This window comes from Dermacentor andersoni, chromosome 10, assembly GCF_023375885.2.
Source record: "Dermacentor andersoni chromosome 10, qqDerAnde1_hic_scaffold, whole genome shotgun sequence".
Classification (NCBI taxonomy): domain Eukaryota; kingdom Metazoa; phylum Arthropoda; class Arachnida; order Ixodida; family Ixodidae; genus Dermacentor; species Dermacentor andersoni.
The window spans coordinates 133,756,858-133,780,273 of NC_092823.1; the positions used below are offsets into that span (position 1 = coordinate 133,756,858).

The 23,416-nt window shown below is 45.7% G+C and overlaps 1 protein-coding gene across 2 annotated transcripts in view; it reads right to left on the reverse strand.

The window, feature by feature from the left end:
- LOC126545131 (serine/threonine-protein kinase D1-like) overlaps positions 1–23,416 on the reverse strand; it is a 59,100-nt gene that overhangs the window by 10,108 nt on the left and 25,576 nt on the right. For both annotated transcript variants that reach the window (XM_050192859.2, XM_055078250.2), the window contains 8 exons: positions 17,743–18,145; positions 16,238–16,310; positions 15,263–15,531; positions 14,070–14,168; positions 12,020–12,104; positions 5,453–5,528; positions 3,350–3,456; positions 218–303 (listed from right to left, as the gene is read on the reverse strand). In XM_050192859.2, the coding sequence (XP_050048816.1) occupies positions 218–303; positions 3,350–3,456; positions 5,453–5,528; positions 12,020–12,104; positions 14,070–14,168; positions 15,263–15,531; positions 16,238–16,310; positions 17,743–18,145 (1,198 nt within the window). The remainder of the gene's footprint in view (positions 1–217; positions 304–3,349; positions 3,457–5,452; positions 5,529–12,019; positions 12,105–14,069; positions 14,169–15,262; positions 15,532–16,237; positions 16,311–17,742; positions 18,146–23,416) is intronic.

The following is a 23,416-nucleotide window of genomic DNA, read 5'->3' on the forward strand; positions in this document are numbered from 1 at the left end:
TGCACGACATCGCAAATCACGGCAGTTCTGAACAAAAGTTGCCAACGTGTCGACTAAAGGGTGTAGATTTCTGTTGAAGTGCCTAGAGACCTAGCTAGCCAAATATGCATTTCTTTCTGTGCCTTTTGCCCCATTTGCACTGACCATTCTGTGCGCAATGAAGTGAGAGAGTTGCAGGGTTAGAGAAAACAGTGTTAACCAACTGGCAGCTGCTCACCTGTAGCCAGGTGTGGACCAGGGACTTGTCCACCGTGTAGCGCTTCCTTGTCTTCACTTGGAGCAAGTTGTTGATAAGGTCAACCGCTGGAACAGCACCAAAGGACAACACAGGCTGCACTAAGCTCCACACATTACACACCCTCTGAGCCTAGTCATTTTCAGAACTCAAACGAACAATCAGTGCCAAGAATATCACATATGCAACAATGGCATTGTATGAATAGCTGGACAAATTTGAACCTGCTTATAACAATTCCATAGTCTCAGAAGTAGGAAGTCGACCTAAGTAGGAAGCTGCCCAGGTCCCATGATGCAGGGGCACATCCTCCACATGCGCTCCACATGACCGCATTTCAGGGCAGTTCCATTAAATAGCAGATACCCAGGTGACCTCTTGTACATCAAAATTCACATTGCCTGCAATCCTTTTCGATATCAACTCGGGAACAATTGCATAAATATTCATCTCAGATATAAAGTCACGCGCATGTGGAATCAAATGTCGCATTTACTCATGTATTAGCCATCCTTGTGTGCAAACCGCATGCACCACTTTGGGATGCAAAAATTTGAAGAAAAAAAGAAAAGAAAGAAAAAAAAATCGCATACATATACACACCCGCCTAAACCCGAAGTTTCGCCTGTCACTGAGGGCCTATAGTTCCACAAAGTGCTACAAGATGGTGCCAGGTAGATTTTGCTATTCACCGCACATCATGATCATCATCATTCCACGACATGACACTTCCGCTGCTTGTCTTCCGTTTTTCACGGTGACTTGCGAGCACCATTTCCTCTTTATCTTCCAGGTGGAGCCTGTTGTGTTGCGTGTGCCATATCACTCTAGCATAGTGTAGCAGGCTGCATGCTTTCGAGCGCAAACAAACGGAAGCAATGGTCAAGCACAAATCCTGAATCTGTTGCATTCATTATTGGTCACATGGATATCATCAGTAAGAGCTTTTTAGTCATGGGACTATCAAATGCCATGGATGGCACTAAAGATGATCAGCTTTGGGAGCACGCCGATGAGGTGAACCCGTCCAGCAGCGGTGAGCATGAATGCGGGGATGAATAGTTAAATAACATGTTCACAATCTCTCACCAGTTGTTGCACTAGTCTACACAGTAGCCACAGTGGTACTACAGTGTGTTAATGCATAGCTATAAGCCTGACTCGTGTATAACCTGCACCCAAGCAATATAAAAAAATAAGTGTGGCTTATACATGAGTATATATGGTAGAAGTGTTAAACATATTCTTGCCATTAACTTCTGTGAAAATTGACACTAATTTCCTTTAGACTCTTGTGTCATTGCGGGCATCAAAAAGTACAGATAAAGTGTGTCGTGAACACTGCAAGTTTACACAAAAATCCAAGATACAGCATCAACATACCAATGTACCACACAACATTATACTTTCATCGCTGTGTTTATACCGAAGAAAAGAGCTTTTGATGACAAAACACCCCCCCAAGAGGAGACGGTTACTCTCTCCATGTTCATGGAGATGCTGCATTTAGCATCTAACCAGAGTAGTTAAACAAAAAGAACAGGTTTTTCACATTCACAACATACCACTCAGTAATAATAACTGACTTCCTAAGCAATTATGCCCTTGAGCTGTATCCAGGTCTGACAGAGATATCACACCTTCACATAATAGGTGGTGTCAAAATCCATATCCCAGAGACAGGTCTCTGGGCAACAGAAAGTGGCCTTGGAAGACATGCTTTTGCTCAGTGCAAGTGCCTGAAGTGATTGTGGAGCCAGAAACATGTCACAGACATGTTTCTGGCTTTGTGTCTTGGACACCGCCTATGAGGAGGCTGGCGGTGCCAAAAGCAGGCAAGTGTGAATCTTAATTAGATATTGCTATTCTCCAGGTGCATATAGGTGTACTCTCTAATAGAGACAATCACAAACACTTTAGATCTAATCTCCAAACTTGGCAAACGGTACTTAATTTACTGCAATTTCCTCCAAATGACTAAAATGCCAAGTGACACTTGCATGAAGTAAGAGCATTCACAAACTACCTAGCTTCGATTGAAAGCTTTCTGACACTATCAAGCATTGGGTAGAGGGGGTATCACTCATGTGAAGCAGACACTACTTCAGTAACACTCTTGAGCAATTCCTACAATGAAGAACTGCTCGAGCAACATTCCTCCACTCTCATGCCTTTCAGTAAACACTGAAAGTGCCTTGTCAAGCAATTGTTGTTGAGGAATTGTCACGAAACGTTAGTGATGGGTAGAGATGAGTTAAAGAATGGTGCTGTCTTTTACTTTCTGTAGTCAAGATGTAATGACAACTGCAGTAATGTTTGATGATATGAGGATTAGCATCCTTTCTTGCACTTCTGCATGTTCAACAGAGTTGCAAGAAAGGGAGCAAACGAAAGTTTGAAAAGGCACCTTTCCAATTTAACTTCTCGCAGTCATTTGTTGGGCCCTTCCCAGCGCACAAACATATTAGTTCAGGTCAGATTTTGGGAAGCACCCAACATGTGTACGCTTATGCACGCTGTTTTATTTTTTATGTTGTGTTTGTTGCATCACCTTTTGAAAGCTTTTTCAACTACTGTTGATAATTGCACTTTGCAGTGCCTGCATATTTAGGCAGCACTGTTTAGGAGCACACTTGAAGAAATTTTTAAGCATTTTTCTGGGTGCGGAGCACTAAGGGGGGCAATGTTTCTTTATGTGCATGTTGTGAAAAAAATTTGCTTTAGCTTGGTAAATCTGATGATTTTAGTGCTACACAAGAATATATTTTCCAATCAGGTGACCAGCAAACAGGCTCGCATGAGAGCCCTGAAGAAGAAAGTGACGGTCAGGATCCTGGGAAAACAGTTCCTGTGGGGATATCCACTGTGTAATTGCTGGCTGCAGACTGCACTATATGAGAGTCTTGTGAACAAAGAAAATTTTCTTAAATGATTCACTTACTACACATATGTTCGCATGAGAGCTCTTTCCGAGTGGCGTTCCAAATACACAGAATAGTTCCCAACTGGAATGACTGCAATGCGTTAAATGGTCACAACCACAAAGGATTAGGCTGCCAGAAAAACAATGCACCAGTACATGCCACTTGGTGCTTGAAGTGTGCTGTGGCATACCTTCTGGGGATATGTCCTTCCACGGGTTCGGGGGGTACATGAAGTCCGCATTCTGGATCTGATCATTGATGTCTTCTTCTTCGTTGAATGGGAATGTCCCGCTTAGACTGCACCAAGGAAAATGGGTCTTCTATCAGTGCGGTTGGTTGCTCATGACACAGAGTATGCAGCACTCATCAGGGAAATGCCAAATCACGTGATAAAACATGCATTAGGGCATGGGGGGGAGGGAGGTGCAAATGAGCATATGCCAAGTCATGTGATCAAATGTGCATTAGGGCGTGAGAGGGGGAGGTAGGTGCAGGTAAGCATGTCTCCTCCTCTACCGCGACCGAGGCTGCACATGGCTGTTCATGCGACTGAGCACAGACGCGGGCGACATGCCATGTCTTGGAGGTAACCTTCCGCGGGTGCGTCACTATCAAGGCTTTGCTTTTGAGTGAAACTGTGCGAACTAAAAAAAAAAAAAATTATTGGAGAGAAAATAGCCCAAGACAAGAAGGTGTTTAAAAGAACAGCAGCTTGATGTGACCCAGAGTAAATCTTAATTGTTTCTAAGCGTATAACGAAGATATGTTTATAATATATATTGAATACCACAAAGGTATTTTCACGCCAGGTGCAACTTCGTTTACCCTTTCCCTACCATGGCGGAAATAGGCGTTTTTTTATGGCTATGCCAGATTTTATTTTTCTGAAGGTACTACTGCACTCAAAATCTTATGTAATACATAAACAAAAAGCATAATGAATGCACGTTTCACGCATAAATGTTTTATTAACGAGATTTATGCAATAAAAAAAGATATAATAACGGGAAAATCAGACATCCACCCGTTTGTAGCAAATGCTACAAAGGAAACCCATACGGGTTCCTCGGAAAGAAAAGCCTCGCAGTTGAAGAAAAATTCGTCCTGGTCCGGGACTCGAACCCGGGACCACCGCCTTTCCGGGGTAGCCACTTTGCTATCTGAGCTAACCAGGCGGCTAGCAGATGGCAGGGCGAAGTCGAATTTGTCAACAACTTGAAGCAAAGGCAACAGTTTGACGTACATAATAGTTCTGCAGAAACCCGCAAGGTGGGGAGATCAATAAAGGGAAAATCAGACCCGGACCAGGACGAATTTTTCTTCAACTGCGAGGCTTTTCTTTCGAGAAACCCGTATGGGTTTCTTTTGTAGCATTTGCTACGAACGGGTGGATGTCTGAATTTCCCTTTATTAATTACTTCTCTCCACCTTGCGGGTTTCTGCAGAACTATTATGTTAAAAAAAGATATAAATTGCTAGAGTCAAAATTGTGGGATAAAACTGAACAAAGTTTGTAAAGACGAGCCTGTATCTACCAAGAAAAACAATGTAACAAAAATTGCTACATAAAAAATGTATTGCCATTTAATCAGCACTATCTCTGAAAAAATAAACATTTTTCATCGAACAGGTATGCCACTACAAAAATTTAACTGCAAGCATTACAGTTGGATGTGTCGGGCTGAGGCTGCCGATGTTCCGGGCTGGTTTGTGTTGTCATTGCTCTCGGAGTCAAAGTCCAACCAAAAGACTGCATCCTCAGACTCGCTGCTGCTCAATCCATAGATAAAATCAGCTGCAGATGCAGCGGCATTGCGAGATATGCAATATTTTGAAGTGTGCGCGCCACTCCAAGAAGCGTCCATTTTTGCTTTCTACTTTGACAATCATGAAAACTTCGGAACGCATTCAAAAATAAAGACCTGGCGGGAAAAAAGCGAACTGCATAGAAAAAAAAAATAGTTCTCCTCCTTTGTGTCCGATAGTGCAGTGTGTCCATTAGCAGCGTGGCAGGTCTTGAAAGTGGCATTTCAAACCATTGATAGCAGGCTAACGATGCCCAATGGACGTGGTAGGGAAAGAGTTAACGACGTTCGGCTATAATCACTTGAGTGCTCAGTTTTTATACATTCAACCATAAAAAGTTGCACAAATCCTGTTCAAGCCATCTACAAATGTTTAACATGCAACTACATTTCAGGAAGCAGACACTTTATGGCAGCACAAATATTTTCGAACACAGCAGGTACACACTGCATTATCATGCAACTTCACTGCCCAAGGGTAACAATACCTGACGTAGATGATAACACCAACGGACCACATATCGAGCGACCGATTGTAGCCCTTGTTCCGAAGCACCTCGGGCGCTGCAAAGAGAAAAGGAAGGCAATGGACACTCTTGAGCATTTGCAATATAGTTTCCAAATGTTTCCACTATTCCAGTCAATGGGCAAATGCAGCTGGGGATTCACTAACTTCTCCTTTTTCACCTTTCATCTTGGGCTTTTTATGCTTCTGTCTCCTTTTCCCCGAACAGCAGGCAGGCTTTATGCCCCTTTCAGTGGCTGTTGCTAGCCTATAGCTTCCCTGTTTGTATTTCTCCAGACCTTATAATAACACATTTAAACTCCGATATAAGTCGGTAAAATTGGCACTTTACTTCAGTGTATAGAAATTTTGTTGGATTGAAATTCATCCTTCTATGCAAATGACTACAGTTGCCGACTCATTTTTTTTCTTACATTGAAGGGGCCTTAAATATTTCTTAATCATTGAGCATATGCAAAACAAATTTCAACAAGAAAAAAAAATTTCATTTTGTGAAATTTGAGTCAGTGACCAAAGCTACAGTCTCATGCCATGTCGACAATATTTTCAAGTCGGCGGTATGAAGTGACGTCTGCGAAGCTTTTACTGCCGCTCCACTGCCTTGGATGGTAGTGTTGCCCACAGTGGGATGACGCTATGAGCCGAGTGCCCTGCACACCATAGAGTTTCTCACTATAACACCTAGAGGGTAATCTGGCGCCACCGTCTATGGGAGTTTCTTAAGGGGGCACCGTGCCGTCATGGGAATGACAGTATATGTGTCTGCGAGGCTCGTGTTGGCTGGTGTTGTAAGAGGCTTCGTCTACAACGTGGATAAGGCTACGCAAATAACGCATTCTCAAAGTAAAATCTTCATAAAATGTTTCCATTCACGCATATTACATCTTTACTCACCCACGATGCATGACCAAGCGAAGAAAAGCAAGAACAGACGACCAACTGTTTCAAAGCGAGCGCGAACCTTGTCGTCTGTCCTCCAACTTTAGCGGCCCGCTGATACTTTTTACGTAACATGTAGTCGTACACACAATAACAAGTTCTCATAGTTAAACAAAACATGTTTTCGCGCAATAATAAAGCTAAAACAGCTTTTCACGTGCTGTTCTAGTAGAAAATGAATCATTGTGACAGACGGAACGGTACTTGCCAAGCACGTCTTCAAGGTGTCCTGTCTCTACGAGAACGATGCCAATCCGAATCCACAATATACCGGCATTCCCATGCGTACCACAGCGCAGCAGCGCCACATTTCCCTCTAGGTAATGTAGTGAGAAACTCTATGCTGCACACAGTCTGACCAATACAGCATCGAAACCCGTTAGAAGCCACAAAGAAGCTTAGCTTTAAAATCGCATGCAAGCGAGGCAACGGGTGACAACCTGTTGTTCATGGCAGCCACCTTTGTTGTAAATTTGCAGCATTGTAAGCATCATGTCCGAGAAATCAAGCAAGATCCTGTAGGCCGTATCAACTTTCGACAGAAGTCCAATGATCGACAGGCGAGTAGTGCCATCGATGAGCTGTTGGCGCCGCATGCTTATGTCAAGGTTGTAGAAGAACACGAAATCTGAATCGATGGCATGGACAATGTCGGTGATGCCGAAAATCCAGCGGAACATGCGAGGTAATCCGAGGTCAACAAGTGAATGAAGCCCGTATGTTGCTATGGTAGAGGCATTGGCAACACAGAGAGGCTGTCCGCAAGGCTTTGAACGAAGATCATTGCGGGATAGGGGCACTACACTAACCTGAGCGCCCATGTCAATGAGGAAACATACGTCCGCAATCTTGTCTGTAATTGTGAGGAGGCAGCCAGCTCAAGGAGAGGGGTCACGTGTGCGATCAGTGATCCCCCTCCTGTCATTTCTCGACCAGGTACAAGGTGGCGTGCACTTCCTAGCACGGTATACAAAATGCAGGTGATACCAGCAGGCGCACTAGAACGAAGGGGCCTTTGCCTGCATGTTGCGAGAAGGCGATGCAGGACATGGCCACACCTCCCCAGGTGTGGCCATTTTGTACTGACAAGCGCCATGCATATATTACGCGCGAACGATTGTATCTGCTAAGTATTACATTACTATGCACTGCGGAAAGAGCTGAAATTTCAAACCGAACGCCATTTGCCCTTCTCCTCGCAGGCACCGCGCTCCCAGCCAGAGAGTCGACGTATACTGCACAAGTGTGTCTACATACATCGCACTGCTTTGATGTCGCTCGTAGTGACACATGACTTCGAGAATTATTCAAGGCAACATCTATCAGCAAATAGATGAGTTACAGTTTAGAGAAATAAAAAAAACACAAACCAAATGTCTGTGTGTTGTTTTACTTCGCACCGCAGCAAGAGAGATGTACTTCCATTTTGTCTGCTTGTTCCTATGTCGTGCATTCGAGTGCGCAGACAATGAAAGTATGTCATTTTCTCCCGTGTTCCAGCTTGTGATCATGCTCTATGAACTGCTTGTGTCTGCCTCAGTATTCGCATAGCACTGACTTAACGCAGCGCAAAATCGTGCGCTGCACGAAAGGAGACAAATGCAACAGCTCGAACACCACACTGTCAGCGGAAATGTGCCGCGCAGCAGAAAAGTGAGGAAAAAAAAAAGTGAAGGGGGGCCCGTAACGCATGTGTCACACGATCTTTGAGCTCTGGTATGGGAGAACGCAGGGGTGGAATTTCGCTTGCGGAAGCTAGACGGGGCAAGTGGAGAGTGTGTCTCTCTTGGCAGTGGCTCTCGCCTCCTGAAATCATGGGTTCACGGCACTGAAATATTTCTATCTCGGCTATTATTGAACCAGTTTGAAAAATTGGCAGTGACTTAGCTCGGCTATGCCAGGATATACGTAGCGAAAGCTAAGGCATAGCCTGGTGAGCCTTGGTTAATCTTGATTGCAAATCCAGGTTAGTCTGGTTGTCTAGCTACGTTGTGGTGTTTAGCCAGTCGTTAGGCGCGCTGTTCGTCTGTTTCCTGGGCAATTCGTTTCCTCTTCATCTCGTTCCAATGTTGATTCCAGGCCTCCTCCTGCTTATCAGAATTGTTGCCGTCCATACTGCCGCCTCAACTGCAGTTGCGGCGCACGCGAGCTCTCCTTTTCAATCCTCCGACATGTTATCAGGCATGCAACGCAGCTAGTGAAGGAGTGGAGGCGAGTGCTACGACGAGGAACATGGTGTGACGTCATACCAAACGGCGGCGGCGGAAAGGCGCAGTGCTGCGCAGTGGCGGAACACCTGTGGTTCAGTGCTACTGGTGGCACATGCGCAGTAGTGACTAGGGAGCGAGTGAGAGAAATATTTGCGGCAAGGCACGCATTGTGACGTCATGTGCCTCATCGGAGCACCGCCACGGCGAAATTGCAAGTTCGCGACCACTAAAGCTCTCGCTTTAAACTTCTTGTGGCAGATTGCTCCTTAGATGGGCACGTAACAACTTCCAGAGTATAACCAAAATTTGCTATGCAACCTGGTGAGGGGCCTTTTAAGGGCGCTGGCATCCTCTGGGCTTGTGAAGTGAAGCAATGACAGCCGTGAGGCCATCAATGCGTGGTTTGAGCTGGGTGACCGCCGAGGGCTTAGGCAAAGTCGCGACGACAGTAACTGCAGGAGTGGCAGCCTCATAGATATTATCAGCGAGCTCAGCCAGGTGGTCTAGCGTCGCATCATCAGTGGTGGCAAGGACGTGGCAAACGGGTTGGGAAAGGGGCTGCAGGAAAAGTTCCTTAGCAGAGTGCTATGTGTGTTGATGTTACCTTCACCCAAACGCTGTCGCACCTGGTCCAGCATTTGGGAGGGGCATCTTTCACCAAGTTCTTTGCTGGTCAGGAGTTGTTGCACACGAATGCGTTCCAAAGGTACGGTACAGGTCAAAATCTTTTCCTAAAGGTGCTCATATGGGTTTTCACCCAAAGGCTGGGTGAGGACATCGGCAAAGTTGTTGACTACTTCCGGCGATAGTGACGAGATCACTCTGTAGTGCTGCCTTGTCTGCAAAGTGATCCGATGCGGCATGCTGTGATCATGAGCACTGGACCACTTGCAGTTGGTAAAAGAAGTCGAACTTTCACGCGAAAGACGAAGCACTGATAGTGGTAGCGAAGTATTAGACAACTACATGGATGTTGTAGCTTCCACAATGCTGGCGTGATGAAGAGTGTAGGCAGAGTGGAGCGAACACTTCATGCTGCCTCACTTCAACGCGTCTCTGAAACTCGAGATTATGCAACCTCCAGCACTAGACGTGCATGAAGACAGTGCACATGCAGCCACCAGCCATCTGCTTGGCTGGCCTTTGCATTCTCCACAGATAACCTACAAACAGGGCACGCGGCTCGTGTATCCATGCTCACAACCATGCGCAGTTACAGGAGGATAATGTGCGCTCACCTGCTGTACTCCCCCAACGTGGAGCGCATGAAGCCACCACCTTTCATGGCTTACCCGCCCACGCTTTCCCTCACAGCACGTTACGCGGGGCCTGATGGAATCTTATCGCACTTGGACTTTATGTGAAACAGGACAGCGAGAGGGTCTTGCGTTTAGTATTATAGTCAAATCTCGGTAATTCGAACTTGAAGGAGCCCGAAAATTTGTTCGAATTAAAAGGACTTGCTTTTGAAGTATTCGTGCACTATAACACAAAGAACGAATGATGCACGTCGTGAAATATTGCGGCGAGCGAGGACTACGAAACTGCCCACGCTGGGAAGCGCTCGCTACCCATAACAGCAGAAAACGAAACTTCAGGGAGTTGGCTAAGCTGGCGCCAGCATGAAGGCATGCGTGCGTAGAAGCCGTTGAAGGTGAGAGTTACGAGGGAGTTACGAGGGAGGGCAAGGGGAGTGTAGTTGTGAGGAAGGGCGGGACGCAAGTGGATTCACTTTCCCGCCAGCTTGATGGATAGCACTAATTACCTCTGCCATCTATAATGTATATAATAACAAGAGCTTGGTTGCACAACCCATCGCCTCAACCCAAAGGGGATGCTCATAGCATCCATCCGTCCGTCTGTTCGTCCGTCTGTCCATCCTAAGACTGCCACCGAAGCAGCAGAGTTGCTGAGGCCAGACTAGGCCTCCGCCGCTGCTTCCCTCTGCGTGCTCGCATGCTTTTTCCTTCATGTGTTAACAGATCAGTGCTGTGTTTACGTTCTTCGTCCTGTGTTCTTAACACGAGTCATGTCCTATCAAGATGACTAAGTCATTACCACTGATTGTACTCATGTTGGTGAGCTCTCTTGTGTTCTGGCATCACTGTATTTAACATAGAAGGAGAATTAGGTACTTGACGTCACCTTCGTGTCCTATTCAGGGTCTGTTTTATCATACAGAACCAGATATGGTGCACTGTCTCCAACAACCTTTCCATCGGGACATCTCAGTTTAGACTTGTCATTGTAAAACAACAAGCGCAAATGAGACCGAACCAAGCCAACCAAAACGAGCACCAGCGAGAGCCGACACAAGCAGACGACAGTACGAAACAAGTGGTCTGGCTGAACCAGACAAGAGTACAAATATAGTGGTCAGGTGCATCCGCATGGCACCAGTTTCCTGTATATATCTCACTGTAAGGGCCGCTCTCATTGGTCTCCTCCGCTCGTGGCTCGCTTGCCACTGCAGCAAGCTGCGAAAAATTGGCTGAGGGCCGATCCCTCCCACAGTGCTCGTTTTCCCACTAGTGTGGCTGGGGCATTACGGTTCGACGCAGAAACAGCGACCTTGCCATTTGAGAGGGTGAAATATCGCCACAATTTCTTTTTCTTCGCGTGTGGAATTGAGGGGTCTCTCCTAAGCTTTTCCTTTATGGCGGGGTCAGAGCAATGCTGGTTGGAGGCACCGCCACATGATGTGCTGCGCTGCTGAGAGCATTGTCAGAGTGCAGCATGTTTGAATTAACTGTTGCAAATGCTTGTGCATTCGAATTACCGGGCATTTTGGCCATTGGAATACACATAACCTTGACGAGACCACAGCATCAGTTCAAATAAACTAGAAGTTCGAATTAAGCGTGTTCGAATCAACGAGATTCTGCTGTAGTACTGGTACTCATGGTTATCAGACATTGCTCCACTTTGCTCTGTCACGCGGCGCACAATTTGAGAGGTACGTTTCAAGTAGCCACGTGCAATTCAACCATTTGACAATCTGCATCAGCAGTTGTCTCCATTTCTTGCCTTGGTATTCCTTTGCAATGGCATAACATTTCATTCTATATCGAAATTATGCATAAGCAAATTTTGTTATTTTGGGGTTAAAATACATGATGTTCTATAGACAAGAAATTATACAAAGTGAAATACTCCTTCGTTATAACAAGAATTTTGTTATGTTGAAGTTCATTATATATCGAGATTTAACTGTATCTCTATTTCCCTGTGAAGGTTAGCACTAAACTTGAAAGTGCTGAATTGAAACTCAAGCCTACATTCCTCAGAATTAGGATGGCGACTTTCACTTGACATCAACTTCACTAACCGATACTCCACAGCTCTGAGCTATCAGCCTGAAGATTACATGAAACCAGTACCTAGGTATGCGGGGGTGCCAACAACGGACCGCCGAAATGACTTCTCGCCAATGATGCGGGCAAAGCCGAAGTCGCACAACTTGACCTGCACGCAGGAAAAAGAAGCAACTGTCAGTAGTGTTTGCTTATCAGGCAGCTTTAAGGCATGTGAGGTTTCAAATGTTCTTGGTAATAAAGGAAACAACACACAGTGGTGCAAGAACACAAAAGGGCCTTTATACTCCTTCTGTACGAACAAGAAAAAGCGGAACCGAGGGGCCCAGTTTTTTTGTAAGTCACGAAAATGCCCCCCATGATATGTGAACTCAAGAGAAGGCAACTGCCAAATACATAAACCCTAGTGTGCTACCTGAAGGCATCAAAGCTGTGGGAGATGAGACCCCTGCTATGTAATGAACCAAGAGGCCCAGTTTTTCGTAAGTCACAACTGCATGAAGCCAACAGACAGTGACAACAAGGAAAGCACAGGGGACAATAATTGTTTGTTTTTAATAGATATGTAGAAATTATAAATTACACAGAGTGCTAGGCAGCTAACATGCATACAAAGAATAGTTGCTTGCTGGAACATAAAGGTATCGAGCAAATATTAGACAATGCCCAACACTGAAGCCCCCGTCACTTGCAGGTGCAGTCCTGCAAATGGAAGAGGGCCAGAGTAATCGTGTTTGCCCAAGCCTATACCCCACTCCAAAAACAAATGAAAAGCCTATTGCATGCAGAACAGTTCTGTGAAGCGCATGGGCAAATGTAATCACTGCCATCCCCCAGCTGAAGACAAGGAAGCAAGTTCCTCTAGTGCCCAAGCTATCTACACTACCAGGTTGCATTTGCACTGGTATTTACACTCCGGGCATTTATCACTGCAGATGCATAACTTTGATACTGACTCCTATCATCGTGCATCTGTCATGCGGGCCGAATGTCAGAAGACACATGTCGTGCAGGGAAGACGAACATCATGGGTCACGAGAGAGTCAAGCACATCCCGAAAGGCGGTGCAGCTGAACTGACTCTTGAACGGCATTCACTGCAAGCAGGAGTCATATTTCTGACAACATTAATAACACACTTGCATGAATATAACAACCAGGTTTCATAGCTCAGGGTTGATTTTTTATGGAACATAGCAAAGTGTGCAGCTGCTACTGTCACCTCTGAGCACTGCTCTATCGTGGCTACAGCCATGTGATCACATACACATGTTTGCCATGTCTGCTAGGCAGACATGGCAAACAGTGATAAGACAATCTCCATGTAGGAGCCCTGGTGTGATTTGACAACTGGCAGTAACTTAGTACTGTTATTCTAAGGTATTCTTTTTCCAGTACTCAGATGACTGGCATTCAAGCATGATGCAATAAAAAAAGTTTGGCAGATCCCACACATACATGGGAATCGGTGTTAAGCAAAGTTTTTTTTATGTTCAAGCAAATGTCACGTAAATATAAAGCTCATGATGAAAATGTTTGTGCAACATGATGCAAATGTAAGATAATGTTTATGCAAATGTAACACTAATGACACAAGTTTGTGATCAATGTTATAATCTTCTTTTGTGCCATACTTGTTGCTCCAGTTGTAGCCATAGCGGTCACTTCACTTCTCTGTTGCCAAATTCTCCAGTTCTTGCCTCTGTTTGCACCATGCCGCAAGAAACTGAAAGCAGTGACAGCACTGCGGCACCATCGATGGAGCCCTAGCATTGTATAGAGGCAAGACTAATGGGTAGTGGCTTATAGGGCAATGGCTTAGTGGGTGGTAGTGTGGTAATGAGCATTGCAGTAGCGCAAGTAATGTCTGGTCGACAAGACAGCAGAGAAGAAAACAGCAGACACTGAAGGAACAGTTTTCATGCTGTGAGGCAACAAAAAAAAAAAAAAAATTTTTTTCCATGTCAGGAATAAACATTTTCACACCAGAAAGGGGACCATATATTCAGTTGCATTCAAGCAAAGTGGGAGAGAATTCATGGCAGAGAGCACTGTGTGCAGATTCTCTAACTAGAGACAGAGAAATGGTACCTGGCAAGGAGAGAAAGGTGACTTGCCTGAGGTAATTCCGAGTCTGAGGACAGCAGCACATTCTCAGGCTTGAGGTCACAGTGCACAATGTTCTTAGAGTGCAGATGCTTCAGAGCAATCAGGATCTGCCCATCACAGCAAAAGCAAGGCATTAATACAATAAAACAAGTGGTGGAGTTCACTAACTTAGACAAGAGAGCAGATAACTACAATATGGATGAAACGTCTATCCTGTTCGACCAGTGGTGGTTGAACAGCAGACGTGTCTGGAGCTAATGATTTGACAAGGGAACTTGTCTTCGTCAGGGCAACAACCCCTTTTCTTGGCAGCTTTTACATAGGTCCCTCTCTCTCACCCCCAATGGAGGAGGAGAATAAGTGGGTGCATAGAGGAGGGTGAGGGGAAATCTCCAAAACGGGATGCATTAAGTTTTGATGGCAAGTTTGCTTGTTTAGTGCTGCCAGTCTTAAGAAGTAGAGGGCGACAAGAATGGAAAAGAATCTTCACATATAAGCAGGCGTTGCCAATCAAAACATTGGCTCCAGCAACATCCCTTGTTCAACCACCGTTGATACCTACCTTCAAGAGTCCATCTTCTTGTGTACTAGTACCTCCACCTTGCTTGGTTTTCCTACTTTAGAGTACGTTCAGCGTCGCTGCTTGCTCACCAACGCTACACATGAGAGCGAACTTAAGCAGTTATCACTGGATGGTTCTGATAGTATGACAGGTCATGTTCCAATATGTTTCTGTAAACAGCCCGGATCTCTGTGCTCTGCCCAAGTTGACACTGTTGCTCCCCCATAACACGAGTACATGCACTACCCTCAACATGCCCAGCAATTAGACAAATGGTGGACACACCCAGCTGGCCAGTGTTTGCAACTCTTGACAACACATAGAGAGAGAAACTTTAATGGAATCTGGAAAGGTTAGCCTAGTGACAGCCGGAACATGCTACTTCATTGAGTCGGTGAGGGATGAAAGAAAGGAAGTTAGAGAAAACTAACACATGGCAACACATGGAAACAGTCACAGTTCTGTGTGGTTAGCACCAGTTCACTGTATGCACACCATCACTGTTCCGACTGCAACCATGCACATAGCACATTACCATATCTTTCATCAAACTAAACTTCCTATTTGATACAAAGAAATCGGCACATGTGACTGGCAATGGTCGCAAGAAGGGAGTGATAGAAGTGATGAAGAGCCCACCTGGTAGATGAGAAAACGAGTGGTGCGCTCGGAGAGCCGCCCCTTCTCCGAGGAGAGGATCATCTCAAGCATGTCACCCTTGAGCTTCTCCATGACGACAAATATGCGCTCGGCCGTCTCAAACATCTTCTCCAGGTCAACAACACCTGGGTGGTGGATGTTCTGCAGGATGGCCACCTCATTCTTCAGCTGTGCCTCCTGCTTTGTTGGGAAGCGCAACTTGTCGATCACCTTGATGGCCACTGCACGGGCACTCGTCCTATGGACACCTGCACCAGATTAGTTGATTAATTAATTTATTTTCTCACTCATTTAGTGGGCTTAATGTCTTAAAGCAGCAGCGGGGCTCAGAGCTGAACACACTGCAATGGAGGGCTCGGGACTAATTTTGACCACATGAGGTTTTTCGATGTGCACCTAAAGCAGTGCACAGTTCATTAGCGTTTTGGCCATCAGCCAATTTTGGAATGCAGACACTGTGGCCAATAGTGACATATGTGCAGAGAGCTCTTGTGCTAAATATGAAAGCGCTGTGTGTGTCTTTCTTCGTTTGTCCCTGTCTCTCACATTGTTCTTATTTCAACTTAGACATTACATTTTTTATTTGTCGCTTTATTGAGTTAAAGAAGGCAGGCGCACAGGTGCAGACTTGCAGGTATTTACATGAGGCAATAAGGTCGCCCATTCAGCAGCAAGTCCCCTTAGAGTCATGCCTGAATTAAGCTAAACATCAGCACAGTAGTACAAAATCCACAATGTGGTCATATGTGGAGCTCCGAGGCCATACTTATGGGTCTAAGTATCTGATGGTTAAGTTTATTTGCAATCTGAATGCCAAGAACTTAAAAGCCAAACACAGTTGTTTGATTAACCTGAAACTCGAACTCTCGCAAGCTTGTACTTTAAAAGCACGCATCACATGGCACCACAATTCATATGGATTGAACAGCCAGTTTATTCGAGAATACCACCTACCTCCATAGACGATGCCAAACTGGCCTGATCCCAGAACTTCATCTGGGAATATCTGGTACCGTAGGCTGATGTCCTGTAGTCACAGAAGAAGAACCAAGCAAGACACTAAAGACACATTTTCTTTTATCTTCCTGCATCATCAGTTTTAATGGCCTTTAGATATACATAGCTATCTATGTCTATGAAAATCAATAATTGTCATCCATCTCACTGCAGCCCAAAGCTACAAAGGAAACCCATACGAGTTTCTCAGAAAGTGAGCTTCGCAATTGAAAAATTCACCCTAGTCTGGGGAAGCTTTGTAGCTTTGTGCTACAGTAAGGTGGATGACTATATTTCCCTTCCATAAACCTTCTTCCACCTTGTGGAGTTCCACAGAATTTATTTGCTATACGTATCTATGCCATGCACAATAAAAACATGCAGCCATTAATGCCAGCATGCACTGTGTCCATCTGACTAGAGTCCTACAAAATGCCTGGATAAGACAGGATTAAATACTTCAGAACTTGAGCGAGATTGGTGAACCGAGGGGCATGAAACACAGTATCATACACTGCTTGAAGCATAACAGGTCTCTAGTCTATTCCTATCAGGCGAAAAACAAGTGCTCCCCGAGAAATAAGGAACAAGCCAGACAATCACAAATGGCAGAGATGTTTAACCACTTAATTGCAGGCTTAGATGGAATGCAATAAACAATTTTCAGAACTTGCAACATACTCCCTAAAGAAAATGATTCTTGGCCTAATGGTTGCCATTGTATTACAAATATATAGTTTCTCACCTACAAGTAACTATTTGCCACAATTTACCTGCCAATTTTCATATACAACCACAAATTTGTTATTGCTGAGGGTGCTGACCACTACCCATGTTTTTGCTTGCATTTTTGTCATGTGCATCAAACTGGCAGCTCTTTAACTCAAAAGAGCATGGACATCACATTTTCGACATAATTTTCTTGCTTGAAATTGAATTCCAAGCAGACTAAACCCTAACAGAAATATGGAAAAATGTCAGAGTGCCCTAAATAATGAACTACACATACGTGTTTCTATGAAAAAGTTTCAGTTTCGGCACCCACGAGACAGTTGTATCATGACGTCATAATAAAACAAGCATTACTACTACTATTAAGCATTTGCTTGCTCCATTCCTGTGATTGCTGCAAGGGCCATATATATACAGACAGAAGAAATGCATGCAGAACTCATTTTTTTATGGGCCACATCATCGTATCTAGCCTTACTGCTACACAATATCAGCAAATTTTGCTCTGTGTCATGTCACAATAATGTTCATGATGCCCAAGTTCGGCATTTTAAGACCCACTTTAGCATGAAGTTAAAATATCTCATGTTTCCCGACCTTCATACTTGACAATACAAAAATATGTGCCATTACTCTTTTAATCTTAGTTCATAAACAGGAAAGTAGGCGGGTGTCAAAGGAAGTGGTGGGGACTGGCAGAAATGGTGCGAGGCACCCTTGAGACAACTGACCGTGTTGTGCTGTCCATTTCCCTCATCCTCCTGTCGAGACACCGGCATGAGTGCCTGCCGAAGGGCCAACTCCCAGGGGCGTGCCTGGTCGCGGTCATCGCCCACCAGATAGGTAGCACCAGCAGCCGTGCGCAGCTCAAAGCCAATATCGGGCCTTCTTGGAGGGTCCACTGACAGAACCTCGGATAAGGGGATTTCACGGTAGTACTTGGAGCCTGTGTCCGAGTGGAACAGGGTCAGGGCCTTGCTGTCCAGGCGCCAGTAGTGGCGCCGTCGCACGGGGTCCCGATCCGTGCAGTGCACCAGCCAGCCCTCCTTGAAAAGCTTAGCACCCCCTTTGCGTTTTGTGTGCCGCACACTCTGGACGATGCGCATCAGCGGGATGTTGTTGCTGCCAGACTCACTGCACCAACACAGAATAGGGAGCACAAGGAACATTGCTGCTGAGTAAATCGAGAAATTGGGCTAGTGATAATGTTCATCTTGTAATGTGCTGAGTACAACTGAGTAAAATTCAAACACAACAGCTCAAAAGTGCTGCTCTTCCAAATCTGACTGTAGTGCTGTCAGCTGTGCTGAGCATTCCAGTGACTAATGCTTTCGAGCGACTTTTTTCACTCATGACAAGAGTTTGAAGCAGTGAACGAAGGCGATGCAGCGTGGACCTGATCAAGGCTGAAATATTGGTAAAAGCAAACTACAAGTGAACCTACCAGGAGTTCTACCAGTTCGTGCGATCAGACCAAGCCATCTTGGAGGCGGTTCGATCTGCCAAGAACTACGACTTCAAGAAAGTAACACAATTGCGGTGTCGAGTAGTTTCCAGGCTCTTAATCAGTAACATGCGAAAACTAAGCTGCAGATGTTTTGTGAGCTACTATTCTTGAGTTGCTGAATTTTTATGTTGATATCAATAACTTTGTGTTGTGTTAGAGCATATTACAGTGATGTTGTTGTGCGGGACACTAGCGCGGCAGGAAATCAGCAGAAAGAAGCGAGTAATGCGTCCCTGAAGAACAAGCAACAACTGACTTTATTTTTGTGTTCGTCCAGCCTCTACGGCTCGGTTGCGCACCCTCGCACCACTTCTCTTTCCCTCCCTTTTCCTTCAAAAAGGGTGTCTGGCTGCTGCTGTGCGACTGTAAAGCTGCCACAATGTATAAAATAGCATTGTTTACACAGATATGTATTTGAACTTGTACTTGTATCAGTTACTTTATTCCCTGTTTGAGAGATCACAAAATATTGCAAGAGAAGATTTCTTCCCAAAAGATAACAAATTATTGTAGTTAATTTATCATTGTGCTGTGTCAATAAGACTACTCAAAAAAGTTTGCACCATTTGAGGCTTATCTTGTCCCACAATGTTAATCGTCATCTGCCTTGCTTGCCTTTCCTTTCTTAAAAAATCTGCGATCGATACTATCCTGTCAAGAAGATAACACGCTTGCCGTTCGATCGTGACCTGCAAGTACTGGTCTCGCAGCGTTAAAGGAAGGAAATGCAGGCAAGCTAGATGATGATTATCGTTGTGGGACAAGATAAGCCCCGAAAGTACGCACGAGCTCTACCCCGCTTTCCGGCTGAGCGTATCACGGGAAAGGGCAACACAAGAGAGGCCTCGCCGTCCGTGAACGGGAAGGCACCGTACACGGAACGTGCATCCCGCTACCAAAAGGGGCGAGGGCTCCGTCCTTCCGGGATGGAGCGACAACCGAGTGACAGCGCGGCCGTCACCCTGTCCTGCCGCGGGAAGAAAGGGAAGGTGGAGCAACAGGTGCCACGCGAAAGCCGCGCGAAGGCTACGGCGCATGACGTGCCAGAGACGTAGCAGGAAGAGGGGGGGGGGAGGGGGCGAGGCACCGGGCACGTGCCCTTCCCCCCGCATTCCGAAAAACATTTATGCCTACGCCACTGCCCAACGTTCTACTCTCCACTCGGAACACTGTACACGACAAGGTAACGCGAACTGCGATTTAAAAAACAAAAACTAATAAACAAAGGATCTGTTGCTGCTCGCGGGAGAATAACTTCCGAAGTATGGAGAGACTCGTGAAGGGCTGTGACGTTCATCGCGCAGAATCCGCGCGGGAAAGCACCAGGCCATGCTGCCTGACGTCAGTGCGGGACCAATGACCCGCCGAACATTTCGTCCACGGCGCTGGATGAACGCAGAGCAGCAGGCAGTCGGCGCAGCTGTCTCGTGGCCGAAACGCACACACCAACGCACTCTCCTAAAAAATATCGGCCAACGCACGAGCTCCCGAACCTTGGCGCAAGCGTTGACCGCCGTCCACAAAGCGTCACGAGAAGCGAGCACATCTCGCGTTGGAAAGAGCGAAGGTGTCTTTCGCCCCGGCATCAAAACTAATTGTTCAGGTTCAGCGGCACGGACTCCTTCGACGGGGAGAAACGGACAATGCCGGTTCCTTTCCGCGAAAAATAGCCGCCCTTTTGTCGACGGCCAAGGAAAGCCAGAAGACGTCGCACAAAAGTTTGAAAGAAAAAAGTTGTCGACGTCTGCTTACAAGGTGAAAATGAAAAGAAAAAAAATGCGCGCAGGTTCTCATGGCTTCACCCAGGTGTCACTAAACGCGATAGCATTGCAAGATCCTACAATTCTCTGTCGCCTTCCGCACTACAATGTACAGGGTCGTCCACTCTTAGTACGAACACGGCGCAGTCGCGCTCCGCAGAGCGCCAGCGCACACGGCTACACACGGCCAACACCACCTGACACGACGCGGTCGCGCATCGAAGCTAAGCGGCGCAGGCGCACAGGGGCTTGGAGGCGGGACTTCGTGTCGTCTGCTAAAGCGCGGGAGCGCGCCGTGCTTGCTTTGCTGTGAAGCACACCTAACTCTCTGCAAGCTGGTAGCGCCTTAGCGCGCCTTGACCGCGTTGCGGGAAAGCGCACTTCACTCACTGCGGCATGTTGTGTAGTTTCCGCGTGCAACTGACTCCTCGCAACTTTCTGCCTTAAAGTTGTTTCCTCCTCCTCCTTGCTCGGCCTGCTCGCACAATCACTGCATTCGTTCTCCGCGTCTTTGCATTTCGGCAGTTTGTCACAACGTCATGTGACCACCTGGCCTGCATTGCCGCACATGGAGCCTCCCAAAAAGAAAAGTGCTCAACCTCGAAGAAAATGCGGACATAAGTCACGCTGTCGCAAGTGGTCGCAAGAAATGAGACAGTTAGCGGCAAATGCAATGAATGCTGTGGTAGCTTTTGTGCATCGCTACATTACAATTTAAGATCTTGCAGGACCGAAAAATCCCTTCCTCAATTTTACGAACTTCCCCATTTAATGAAATAATCTGAGGGAGATCATTAATTAGCTAAATTGAGTTTAAACTGTATTCTATGTCAGCAATGTGCCTGATTTACATGAAAGTAAGTTAGAGATCTTTCAAAATGGCCACCGTTGTACCTGCAATACCCTCGCCTGAAGTTCCACAATACGGCCTTGGGCAGAACAATTGAAGGTTTTATTTTGTTTGGTTCTGGGGCGCATCTATTGTCAAAACTGCAAAAAAGAAATAGAAATGAAGAACTGTAAGCTCTGAAGTTTCTTTATTGCTAACTGAAATGCTTTTTTACAGCGAAGCTGTTAGCCTCTAGTTCATCAGAATTTTTCATGGATATTGGGTGGGATTTTTTGTCGGCTCATGCTCATAAAGAAACAGTACTGCCACCTAGAGGCCACGGCCACTCAGACAGACCTGAAACGGCAGCTGGAAACGGGCTTCGTCCTTGAGTTTCTGCGTAAAAGAATTATGTTTTCTTGTATATTTGAATTACAATCCGAAACTATCATGCCTGCAGCTTGTGTGTAAGTCATACTTTATGAATGTTCTCACGCAATTTATTTCGAAAAATAAAATTAGTTCAATAAGGCACTTGCGTTTGGCAGAAGGCCTACAAGAATGATAACGTGTGCTGCACTTCCACAAATGCCACACGTGACGTATGTGCCACACGTGACAATGTATCTGTCCTTGATGTGTGGGCACTCTGCCCATTGCATCTGTTGCTCAGCATGTACTGCACTTTACCAACAATGCAGTGCCTGGATTTGGTCTTGGCTGCAATGTGTCCGAGGTGGTCACTGAACCGATTGCTGTGTATTACAGTGACCACAAGGCCATCATTAATGCCATAATGAAATAAGAGCATTATGTTAGCAGTTTGTGGTTGTCTAACATTGCTTGTGGTACATGTCTAACGTCGGTTGCACTTGTCTAATGTTAGCAACAGCTTCACTGTACATCCACTTTCACAGGGTAGAATGGAGGAAGATATTTTTTTTTTTTAAGTTCTGTAAGAACTTTTGCTTTGGTGATGTCAAAGCATTCCATCTTTTTTCTTGTGGCAAAATTATACGAATCATTTAAGGTTGTTTGGCATTTTGGGCTATCCAGAACAGCTGGTAGAGACGGAGTTTAGTGAGAAAGTGAAGAGGAAGAAAATAAGTCAAGGGGTGAGGAGAAGGATGGCACAGGCGATTATGTCAGTGCCATGTGACAGTGCAGCTTCATCCTCTTCACTTGCTGATTTGCGCTGGTCATGAATGCATCACCCTCTCAAGAAGGTGGTCATGTCCAAAGAGGAGTTGGCTGGTGCTTTTCAGCATAGAGACGGGGTTGCTAGGTCAAACCAGCACCAAGACATCAAACTGCCAAAATACGCGAGCACTGTGCTGCTAGCTTGAAAGTTACTCGGGCTTTGAAGTAGCATTGTTTGGAAAAAAAGAAGGCAGAATGACATGAAGCTCGTCAGATATTCCAAGTTCTCTTGTTTCAGATAAAACCGCATTGCATAGAGAAACAGAGAACCTGACGCAATAGCTTAGTGCCTATGGCGTTGAGCTGCTGAGCTTAAGGTAGTCTGTTCGATTCCGTCTGCGGTGTCTGCATTTTGGTGGGGGGCCACATGCAAAAATACTTGTTGTGTACTTAGATATAGGTGCCTGTTAAAGAATGCCAGGTAGTCAAAATTAATCCGGAATCCCACACTATGGTGTGCCTCATAATCAGATCATAGTTTTGGCACGTAAAACCCCAGAATGTTTCAATTAGAGAAATGAAAAAACAAGGATGTAATATTAAGAAGGTGCCAGAAATTCAGCCATTTCCCCTGTGGCAAAAAGTCGCATCAAATGAATTCACTGTATCTATGTACACAGAAAACCTGGGGCATGAGGCCGTGAACATGTTTTGCGTCCTTGTGCGTGGCCACTACAGCCTTTAAAGGGCCCCTTCACCAGGTCTGGCCAATTGAGCTGACAAGCGCAGAACATACATTGCACAATAACGATCATGCCTGCAAAGTATTACATCGCCACATGCCGTGTAAAGATCTGAAATTTCAAACCAAACACCATTTTCCCTTCTCCACGCAACCACCGCGCTCCAAGTCGGAGAACGACGTACACATGCTAGTGCGCCTATGTACTGTGACGCGCTCGTGGTGACATGTGACTTTGAGAATTATTCAAGGCAACATCTGTTATTTGTGTAATATGTTGCTTGAATAGACAAGTTAAAGCTTAGAGAAATAAAACACACAAACCTAATGTCTGCATGTTCTTGTTTTACTTCGCACCGCAGCAAGAGGGATGTACTTCTGTTTCGTCTGCTTGTTCCCACGTCTCACAGTCACACGCGCAGATACC